Below are 12,030 nucleotides of genomic sequence, written 5' to 3' on the forward strand. Positions count from 1 at the left end.
TTTTAATCCCCAGGTGAGGAAAGGTGCTGAAGGGTTTCACCTGGGGGCTTGACATGGTCACCACGACTTAGAAAGATCTTTCAAGGTCATGGACCAGAGCAGGAAACACGAGAGGCAGGAGTTTATGCAGAAACTGCTGAAACAGATCACGCAAAACACAGCTGAACGAGGGCAGGGGCAGTGAGGAATGGACAGGACAAGTTTATGAGATGTTAGGGGATAAATCAGCATGAATCATGTCCGTGTCACCAGAGGAGAAATGAAACCAGAAAAGGCCACTTTAAGAAGGACCTCAAATTTTAGGATAAATAGAATAGATAGAGGGAAATGTCTGATTTGGATTTAGTCTTTAAAAATCACACTAATACGTAAGGAATCGACTTTTTACCTAACACTGAACCAAATGTAGGTGGCGACTGCAGTTGCGCAGACTCATTTGTAGAATGAAGACAGAATGGATTGTTTTGTATATTCATTTTTTCCCCCTAAAAAACTTGTACGAGGACCCACTAGGGCTGTCTTCACTTTCAGAGCAAGATCAGGAACCGGGTTGTTTTTACAACCTGTTTTTACAACAGTGGCGTCAGCCCCGCCCCCGACCCCTGTGCTGTGCAAACCCCTCCTGTTTCCATTTTCTGCTTAATTGTCCACCTGTCCACTTGTCCCCATGGCCTCACCTGCCAATGACTGGGCCTAGAAAGAAAAGACACAACTGGGTGAAGACTAACCTTATGTTGATGTGGAATGAGTGTTGAAAAAGACACAACCTTATGTTGATACGGAATGAGACTTGAAACCAGAAATAAAGCACACTCCAAATCTGGGGGGTAATATTTTCTTCTTTTTACCCTTCTCTGTTTATGGCTGTGGAGCCGTGTGCTTCGCCAAACTGCACTCACCATTTAAACCTGGTATAAATTCCAAATCACTTCGTTTATAGTCCTCTTTCCAGAAAGACGGCTGGTGCAGAGAAAGGGGAGCTCGCGCCTGATTCCAACCTCAGGGGAAAACATGTCGGGAGAGTAAAGTACGCTTCTTCCCCTCACTGTTTCCCCTTGTCCCTTACTCCAGGTCAGACAGACAGCTGTCCGCTTCCACCTACAGAGCCTCAGGGGAGGGATGTGTCAGGGAAGGAAAACAGAAACCCTGGCTTTTCCAAGACCGTCTGAGTCACTGGTTCCAACGGCTGAGAACCCTGGACAGGTGATTTGGGTGTTGAGGGTTTATACAAATAGCGTAAGTGCCATAGAAGTGGATGTGCGCTCAGAACAGCACATCCACTTGATGTGCTCGATGCCCTTGGAAAGCTCAGAACACACTTTGCGAAGTGGGCACCCTGAGCAGGAGTTAGAGCAGACCTTCCCCAAACCCCTCCTGTACGTCTCTTCTGCAATCTTGGATGGTTCTACAACGCAGCAAGCCCAGGGTGGGCAGGGGTGGGGGAGAGCGGGGAAGCACATTTCCCTGTGCTGTTTCTGGGCCTAGGTCCTAACTGCTTCCCAGCGGAGCACAGAAGAGCACAACAAGATGGCTGGAACACAAGTCAGGAAGTCCCTGGCATCTCCTCGGCCTACGACGGAAGTCAGAAATACGGTAATGGGTACGAAACACTGTGCCTGGCTCTTCGCAGGGGTGTCCTCACCGAAGATGAAACGCACACAGGGGCAGGCCCTCCTCCTGAGAGCGTGCAGGTTGGAGACGCAGATTCAGAAGGAAAGGGCCCACCCGTAGGATGGGGAGGGCTGGATTCCTAGGGTGCCCTGGCTTATTCCATCCCTACCCCATCACCCTCAGACCATCAAGGCAGGAGTTTTTACATCACAGCCAACACATTTCATGGAATCAAAATGAGAAGGGTCAAGAGAATTCCAGAATCAGACTTATTTCCTGAATAGACATAAAATACACCTGTCCTTATGCCAGCCAGTATGGCCGGAGGAACACAATGACCTTCTTCAGTCACTTAGGGTCCTAGACGTAGCAAACTTGACTTTGGGGGCTAAAGGTGCCTCATTAGATGGGCGACACGTACCAAGAGGTGGTTCAGAGAATCTGGCAAAGAGGGAGGGGAGCTGACTGGGAATAAGATATTACTCTTATCCCTATTTTATTGTCTAAAATATAGATATTTTGGGCAACTGATTCTTATCATGGAAGTATGACCAAGACAACAAAGGGTTGGGAGAGAAGAAGGAAAAAACTGGGGGTTGGATCCTGGAAGTTCTTGTGCGAGAAACTAATGCTGCTGAGTCAAAATCCTCTGCAGCCAGCAACACCCGGGGAGAGCGCAACATGAGGAAAATCTACCCTCCCTTCCAAGAAACCTCCCCAGGATCTTCTACGGACTTAAGCAAGGAAGAAGATTAACTTTCAGGGTCAACCTTTCAGACCAAGGAAACCAAATAAGACAACCTCACCTATTCTTTGGGGCTTACAAGATCACACCCCACAACGTATGATCTAAGGCAAGTCAGTGGGAAGGATAATAACCAACATGGGGTGAATTCTAGGTAACGAGTAGGAGATCACTCAGTCATTCAACAAATACAGAACGTAGGCTAGGTGACCTACCTCGGGTACACCTACAAGCCTCTGTGCACACGTGGGGGTCTCTGCAGGACAGGGTGTTCCCTTTGGCGCAGTGTCCCAGGAGCGCAGGGCAGCACGTACCTGGGCGGGCAGGGTTCCGGGTTGCAAGCCTGGCTCATCGGAGGAGGGCGGTGGACCATATCACACAAGGTGTCACTGACTGTCTGCTGGGTCTGGGTGTGTAAGCACACGGCTATCGCTTCTTGATGGCCTGGAGGTTGGGAAGAGGAAAACAAATGCAAGTGACTTAGAATAACTCACTGTGGGGGGAAAACAGGGTCTTGGGACTTCTTTAGCCATTGCCTTTTGAGTGTATCGCTTGGCTGTGGGCTGCATTTCAGGGTGCACGTGCAGACTGGGCATCTTTCAAAGGCTTCCAGTCTTTAATATTCTCTCAGTCACCTTTTCAACTCAGCACCACTACCCTCTCCGCCCAAATATACTCACCTTGAAACATGAAAGGACATCCCGACTCCCCGTCTACCTGCAGACTTACCTGTGTTCCCAATCCAAGTCCCCCCAACCGAACCACCCAAGTGTTCTCCAAACCACACACTAGTAGTTCCCGGAGAGGGATTTTCACGTCAGCCGCGAAAGAGTGACATTTTTTCTATGTCACTGCATACGTGCTAACTTTGATGTACAATCCTTACTCCAGCGTTCATTATGGTCTGAACTCCTGTTCGCTATTACTATACTTTGTGATATTGCCATCGCCGGCAGAAACAACAGTAATACCTCCCATCGGGAAAGCGCTCTGGCGTGTACGAAGTGCTTTCGCGGGCACCGTTTGGGCCCACGGGAATCTTGGGAGGTCCAAAGAATGGTATCATTATCTCCATCTCATTAATTTAATAATAAGGAAAATTGAAGCCTAGAGAGAAATTAAGGCAGCAAAAAATGGTAGACTCAAAACTAAAAATTAGAGGGGTGCGTGGGGGGCTCCGTCAGTTAAACGTCCGACTTCGGCTCAGGCCATGATCTCACAGTTTGTGAGTTCGAGCCCCGCGTCGGGCTCTGTGCTGAGAGCTCGGAGCCTGGAGCCTGCTTTGGATTCTGTGTCTCCCTCTCTCTCTGCCCCTCCCCTGCTTGCGCTCTGTCTCTCTGTCTCTCAAAAATAAATAAACATTAAAAAAAGTTAGATTTCCTATCTCCTACGTGAGTGCTCTTTCTCTGTACTCCAGAGATTCCAAAATACAATACAGTCAACCGGTCAAGGCAGAGACTGTGCAAATAGGAGCCCCCACAGGCATGTTTTTCCTTTGAGGCCAGCCAGCTCTGTCTGACCCCAAAGCCCGCGTCCCAACCACTATTCTTTGTCTGTTGACACAAAAAGAATCACTGAAAAATCAGAACTGAGAACGAAATATAAATCAAAGTTTTGATGAAAAAAAAATCAAATGAAAATTGCAACAGCAACGGACTATACTATTTGAAATATGCAAATGTATTCAGTTTCATGCAAGAATGTGTGTTCCATTATGTTTGAAGACTGTGGTTCTCCTTCCAAATGCCATGTCTCAATTCATCCGTTTTACAATATTTTACAGAATGCAGAATAGGCCAAAAGAATATATAAAATATACACGTGTGTTGTGCAGTGCTTTCTGCTATGTTTTCTCCTTTCTATAGTTGTAATCTTATGTTTCCGGCCATGGCAGGATGCAGTCTTAAACCTCCAAGGATCTCCCACGAACTACTTTTTAATACATACTGGCTAACTTGAGATACAAAGGGGACACGGCTACAAAAATGTATTTCCAAGGGCAGCCACAAGAGTATCTTCTATCCCACATACTCGACCTAAAGGCTTTTCACTTCAAGAGGCTTGATAAAACCTTTACCTTCAAAAGTAAACATAAAAAAATATAAGTTTGCTTCACCTTTTACTTGGCAAAATTTGGGTGACAATCGTGATGTGTTTAGAAGCTATAAAACAAAGTGTTGAAATCATGGTGTAATTTTCCTAACAAATCCTTTTGGAAGCATGAAGCAACACCCTTCAATTCACACTTGACCTTCTACAGCGTCATGACGAGAGGGTCTCTTTGGAGCAGAAATAATATTCAAAGCCTTCGTCAAGAAATGAATTAATGATGAGGGGGGAAAAGGGACTCTAAAAAGAGAAATGGAGCCAATAAATGAACTGACACATTTCCTTCTGTTGAAGGTTAGAGTGAGTTGGGCTCCTTGTTCACAAGTCTTGACTGATTCAACATGCCAAATAACATAATTCTCTCTCTCTCCCTCTCCCTCTCTCTCCCTCTCTCTCTCTCTCTCTCTCAAAGAAGAAGAAGAAGAAGAAGAAGAAGAAGAAGAAGAAGAAGAAGAAGAAGAAGAAGAAGAAATAATACCAAGAACAATGAAGAAATCTAGTCATTCTCCCTCTCTCTCTCTCTCCCTCCCTCTTTTTCTCTCTCTCTCTCTTCCTCTCCCTCTTTCTAAGAAATACCAAGAACAATGAAGAAATCTATTCACTCTCTCTCTCTCTCTCTTTATTTCTTTCTTTCTCTCTCTCTAAGAAATACCAAGAACAATGAAGAAATCTAGTCAGAACCTTTCAATTACTATCCAGTATTTGATACATCAAGTTGTAAAATAAATATGAAAAAATGAGTAAGAAAAGTATGTTAATTTAACAACCAAGTAGCCCTGGGCCCTAGAAATAGATGTAATATGCTCTTTTGAAGCACCAATGGAACATTAACAAAAACTGGTCCTACATCAGATTATAAGGCAAACTGCAGTGAGTTCCAAAAGCCAGAAGCAGGTAACATTCTCTGACCACAACAGAGTCCAGCGATAAATGAATAGGAGCCAATTGACTGCTCAAATCCAACCATTAGAATTTTCCAAAAGTCAGTCCCTACATAACTGCTAGGTCAGAAAGACAGAATGGATTACACATAATCTTTGACCAGAAAAAAGAGAGGAGAGAGGCTTAAAGCAACCTGAGACCAGATGAACAACTCTTTTTTGTTTTTTAATGTATGTTTGTTTGTATTTATTTACTTAGAGGGGGTGGGGAGAGAGAGAGAAGGGGAGGAAGAATGCCAAGCAGGCTCCATGCAGTCAACACAGAGCCCAACGTGGGGCTCGATCCCATGACCCATGAGATCATGACCTGAGCTGAAATCAAGAATCGGACATTTAACCAACTGAAACACCCAGGTGCCCCCGGATGAACCACCCAATGATAATTTCAATATTGTCATGAAATGGATGACTTTTTTCCCCCCAAGAAAACCTAAATTGAGGAATTTACTTAAAAATTAAAATCTTGAATATGACAATAAGCAGGGGGTGTACTGGAAATGATGTTAAAGATCCAGCCATGATGCCTCTCCCCCCAATCCCGCCCCCGGGAGGGAAAGATAAGAATGAGATTCAGATACTTGCAGGAACCAGTGCTTTCAAGCTTCTTGGATGGATAATATCCATGACATAAACTACTGAAGATGGTTGAAAGGTACAAAAGACTCCAACTCTCATTTATAAAAGGACTGTAACCCTGATGTCGGGATCTATAAAAGAAAATAAATGAACACACCTCCTTCATGTGGTGTTGCCTTGTGAGGCAACCAGGAGCGTGTGTTGTATTCCACACACAAGCCCAGGGCCATATTGAAAAGAAGAGTTAATATGTGGGTTTTTTTTTTTTTGCTCTCTCAGCTGACTGGCCACTGTGAACGAGTGGATGCCACTCTAAAGTCCCAGGGAACGAGAAGGAGAGGAAGCAGAGTACGTTCTGGGCTGAGAGAACTGTGGAGAACGCATCATCCGTGGTGTTAAAATGCCGAGTTTTACGCACTGCAAATAGGTGGGCTCCTTTTAGCAACGACTTGAGGAGACCACCGGTAAAGATTAAGGGCTGTTGAAACCATGTGGCCGCAGGAGGGGGATCCCTGGATGTCACTGGAGCCTGAGAGGAAGTGACCGAATATGTCAAGGAGAAAGTACGGCTAGGGGCCTGTCATGACTTGAAGGGACCTGAAGAGAATGAAACAGGGACCGCTAACGTTTCGTGGCGGGAACACATGTCCACAGGGAGTACTCCAGTGTGAGCCCATGGTGGGACAATTCAGCTTTCAGTCCCACATTCCCTTTCATGGGAACGCATGCTTGGACTCCCCCATGCTATGTGGACAATACTTCCGTGCATCAATAGCATTTCTATTTATTTCATCTACAGTTTGCATATATCTATGAGAAACCCTAAATCAAATACTAGCACTGTAGTCGGCAGGAAAACGAAAGAACATTACACTGTAACCTCAACCATCTATCCCTTCACTCACCAAATCATTCACACACACACACACACGCACACACACACACACACACACACACACAAAACACGAAACAACCAGGAACTTCCTGCCCTCGGGCATACAGACCCACCATCTCACAAGCATCCTGGCCTTTTCCTTGTCTATTTCAATTAGGAGTTTGCTGGATTTCACTCCCTTCCACCTTCCCAGGAAATTTGATTACCTCTCCCTTCGCTTTTATCCGAGAGCTTTGTTGCTGCCTTGTGAATGTACCCAAGCCACTCAGTCATGAAGAAATAACACGCACCCAGCTCTCTGTCAATCCATGACGCCTTCTAGCCTTTTCCCTCTCTCTGCATTCTTTATCATAAATTTTGCCACAAAAAAATCTATCCACCTCCATTTTGTCACCTGCCACCCTTTCCTCCATTCTTGCAAATCCGACTTCTGTGTCCAACACTCCCCTGAATTGACTCCGAGTCACCAATGGCCACCCATTCTCTTCCTGGAGACTGAGCCACTACTCTGGCTTCGATCCTCTCCGCACACGGACGACTCACCAATGTATACTTGCAGTCTGGATCTTTGTTCTTTGCTTCAGATTCACACACTCACAAAGCCTACTTAGCATCTCCGTTCGCAAGTCCACAGGCACGTTAAGTTGTTGCGTCCACACACGGAACTCATGATGTCCTCGTGCTCAGCTGGACCTCCACCGAGCACGCGTCATCTCGGAAGAGAGCCCTGGGACTCAGCTTTGACACCTCCCCTGCACTCACGCCTCCACCAACAGACTTTCACCTTCTACATATTTCTCAGAGTTATCCACTGCCCTCCACCTCTGCTGTCATTACGGCTCAAGAACAAGTCCCTGCCTGGACGAGGCAACAGCTTTGTAGACGGCCTCCCTCACATCTGCTCTTATCCCTCCCAAACCTGTTTCTTTACGGTACAGCTCAACTCACCTTTCTGAGATACAGAAAAATTGGATCATGCATCCCCCGCTTTAATTCTTTAAATGGTCTCCCGCTGATCTTGGGATAAAGAGCCAAATCAGCTTTGCCCACAAGGCATTCATTGGCCCCTGCCGTCTCCTCTAGCATCAGCTGCTGTCTTTCTCACTACTCCAGCCGCACCTGCCTTCTTCACTCTGGGGATGGACCATGAACCCTCCTGCCACCCAGGGACTTTGTACCTGCCTTTTTCTTTTCTGCTGGGAACTCTTTCCAGGCCACCCCCTCCAACGCCCCTTTTGCTTCAGCAATTCCCCATCTTTCATATTTAAGTTCAAGTGTAACTGTTTTTAGGGAGGGTTTCCCTCACTTCCCTAATTAGGTCAAGTTCCTCCTATTATATGTTTTCCTAGCACCATGCATTTATTTTGCTATAACCAGCTGTGGTTTCCACATGTGGGTGATTATGTGATCAGTGCATTTTCCCCACTAGACTTGAGTTCCAAAAGCAGGAACTACTTAGAGTCACTGTCACCCAGCCTGGTGCCTACCACTAAGAAACGTGCAATAGATATCTGCAGAATTTTTTTTTTAAATTTTTTTACATTCATTTATTTTTGAGAGACAGAGCACAAGTGGGGAGGGGCAGAGAGAGAAGGAGACAGAATCCGAAGCAGGCTCCAGGCTCTGAGCTGTCAGCACAGAGCCCGACGCGGGGCTCGAACCCACAAACCGTGAGATCGTGACTTGAGCCGAAGTTGGACGTTCAACCGACTGAGCCACCCGGGCGCCCCAAGAATGTTTTTAAATGAAACAACGGGGAGGTGCCTGCTAACTGTCAGGACAAAGGCGAGGTGGCAGGGCTGGTGCTGCCCACATTATTTATTATTGTTCTTGAAATTCTAGACAATGAAATAAGATTAAAAAGGCTCAACTAAGATAAATAACTATTTGAAAGGGAAAAATAAAATCATCATGAATTAGAGATGGTTATTTTACTTAAGAGAATTGGTAAGAATGAACTTAAAACCGGTAGATGCATTAAGGAGCTCAGCAATTTGGCACACCTGGGGGGCTCAGCTGGTTAAGCATCTGACTCTTGGTTTCGGCTCAGGTCACGATCTCCCAGTCTGTGAGTTTGAGCCCCACGTCAGGCTCTGCGCTGACAGTGTGGAGCCTGCTTGGGATTCTCTCTCTCTGCCCCTCCCCTGCTTGTGTTCTCTGTTTCAAAATAAATAAACTTTAAAAAAAAAAAAAGAAATAAAAGGGGGTTCAGCAATTTAATCAGATTTTTTAAAGAGAAAAAATGGCGGCATTATAAAAAGAACACCCTGTTGTTATTATATTATAAATTAATCATCCCACTAACACTTATTCTATACCGTGTGCCAGGCACTGTGATTAAGAAGTTCTCCAACATCATCCTGTTACATGAGGACACTTAATCCCCTCATTAATCCTCATGAAGGAGGTATGGCTCTTCTCATTGTACAAAAATGAGCCTCTACAAACTTCTATAACAGCCCGAAGAGAATGGCAGGGCTAGGCTTCAAAGTGGGGTCAGGCTTCAAAGTCAATGAATCTGCTCCTAGCCTGTGCTGTTAGAAAATACAAAGGTATGGGCGCCTGGGTGGCACAGTGGGTTAAGCATCTGACTTCGGCTCAGGTCATGATCCCACGGTTCGTGGGTTCGAGCCCCGCATTGGGCTCTGTGCTGACAGCCCGGAGCCCGGAGCCTGCTTCGGATTCTGTGTCTCCCTCTTTCTCGGCCCCTCCCCTGCTCACACTCTGTCTCTGTATCTGTCTCTGTCTCTCTCCCTCCAAAATAAACATTAAACAATTGTTTTAAAAATACAAAAGTAAAAATGAAAGGGCCTAAATGCAACAAATAACATAAAATACAAAGAAAAATTCTGGTGAGGAATGTTGATGATGTACGAAATTACAAAACCTTACCAGGGGGTGTTACAAAGGCAGGCACATCTTCCAGGAGGTCTACGTATATACGCACGCACGTGCACACATACTATGCTGCACGCATACGAAGCTGGAAATCCAATGTCTGAATTCTTCATGTTTCCAGGAACTAAAAAAGAACTCTCTGTTGCCACTCCAAAATGAAAGCCGACTTAGGAAAGATTCCTAAGTACCAGCAATTACAACAAACAGATGTATTTTTATTTCTCGTATGATATGAAGATTAGTTGGAAAATACAAGTACACAGAGGATCAGGATACGATCTTTGCAGGAATCTGTCATTTGCATCTATTATTTTTTCTACCAGAAATAGGAAGCTGGAGAAACGGCTGTGTGCCTGTGGAAATGCTATCTTCCTGTGGTCTTTAGTTATGGCAGACCCACTCTTCTCGTGTGCAAGGGGAGGGTTAAAACCAACATTCTTAATCACACAGAAGTGGACTTGTAGAGGCTGAGCCTCCAAAACCACATTAAAATGGATCACCGAGAGGCAAGTGTCACTGTACGTAGCTGGTACGGTCAAGACGATAAAGGCAAGATAACCAAAAGCTGTGCACCATCAAGTCAAGGAAGGACCGTGTGCTACTCATTTTATATCCCAATTTTGAGCCCAGAACCCAGAGCCATGAAGTCTAGCACAGAGCAGGCATGAGCTTCCCTGTCTTTATTGAGGATCCTGGTTTCAAGCATTACCCTTTATGTTTCACAGAATTTACTTATTTAAAAGCAAAATTTAAGCTTGAACCCCCAAAGTTAAAAATATTACTTTTTGCCAAGTTAAAAGGCTTATTATATGCACCCATTATATGACCAGCTCTCTCTAAAGGATGAGAACTGTTTTCTGTTTGGGACTGCATGATGGCCTCTGAGCCTCGGTTTCCCTAACTGTAAAATTTGGGTTAGTGGGTAGCCAAGGTTCACTTAAATGGTATTATTCTAGGATTACACAATACAATGCACTCTCACAAGGTGAAATTGCTGTTTAACTGAGTATTGAAAGATTTCTAAGTTGATCTCTGTTAAAACTTGTAAAATGTGTTCCAAGTTCACAAGAGGATGCCAGACAATAAACGGGCACTCCACATCAACTATCTGCACAGTGAGCTGCACTTCTGACATGTTCAAGGTGCTCTGCCTTCTCACAGTCAGCCCAATGGTCCACAGGGCCAATAAGGATAAACTCAATTAGCCAGGTTTCGCAAAACTTGTATTTTTTTAAGTTTGTTTATTTATTTATTTTGAGAGAGAGAGAGCATGCATGCATGCATGCATATGAACAGGGGAGGAGCAGAGAAAGAAGTGGGGGGTGAGAAAATCCCAAGCGGGCTCCACACTTGGCATAGAGACTGATATGGGGCTTGATCCCACGACCATGAGATCACAACCTGAGCCAGAACCAAGAATAGGATGCCCAACTGACTGAGCCACCCAGGCGTCCCAAATCTGTATGTTTTAAGTGGATTCAAAGGTCATTCTACTACTCCAAGATACATACCCAAGAAACATGAAAAAATATGTCCATATAAAAACATGTACCTGAATGGCCATAGTACGATTATTCATAACACCCAAGACATGCAAAGAATCCAAATTTCTAACTGATGAATGGATAAGCAAAATGTGGTTTATCCCTACAATGGAAGAGTATTAGTCATAAAAAGGAATGAAGTTCTGATTCATGCTACAACATGGATGGACCTCAACTGGAAACATTATACTAAGTAAAAGTCACGAAGGACCCCATATTATGTGATTCATCTTATACGAAATGTCCAGAATAGACAGAAAGTAGATCAGTGGTTTCCAGGGGCTGCCACTGGCAGGGAAAATGGGGGTTTGAGGAAAAATGGGGAGTGACCTGCTTAAGGGTACAGGGTTCTGTGGGGGTAAAGTGCTGTGACGCTGATTATGAAGATGTTTGCACAACCTTGTGAATATACTAAAACCCACCAAATTGAATAAAGACTTCAAATGCATAAATTGTATGGGATGTGAATTACGTCTCAATAAAACTATTAGCAAATAAAAAAAGAAAGTCATTCCCATAGGCTCAGCCATCCTGGAGGTGCCTCCTAGAGCTACCTCAGTAGACAGCACAACAGCAGATTCTAACATCTTGGTACCAAGCTTCAAAGATGAGGTCTAGTGCCGCCTGGATGGCTCAGTCAATTAAGCGTTTGACTCTTGATTTCGGCTCAGGTCATGATCTCACGGCTCATGAGATTGAGCCTTGCGTCGG

At 44.9% G+C, this 12,030-nt stretch overlaps 1 protein-coding gene across 6 annotated transcripts in view; it reads right to left on the minus strand.

The window, feature by feature from the left end:
- ADAMTSL3 (ADAMTS like 3) overlaps positions 1-12,030 on the minus strand; it is a 350,744-nt gene that overhangs the window by 97,505 nt on the left and 241,209 nt on the right. For all 6 annotated transcript variants that reach the window (XM_053223471.1, XM_053223476.1, XM_027068223.2 and 3 more), the window contains one exon: positions 2,671-2,800. In XM_053223471.1, coding sequence (XP_053079446.1) covers positions 2,671-2,800 — 130 coding nt within the window. The remainder of the gene's footprint in view (positions 1-2,670; positions 2,801-12,030) is intronic.

The sequence above is a fragment of the Acinonyx jubatus genome, chromosome B3 (assembly GCF_027475565.1).
Source record: "Acinonyx jubatus isolate Ajub_Pintada_27869175 chromosome B3, VMU_Ajub_asm_v1.0, whole genome shotgun sequence".
Lineage (NCBI taxonomy): Eukaryota > Metazoa > Chordata > Mammalia > Carnivora > Felidae > Acinonyx > Acinonyx jubatus.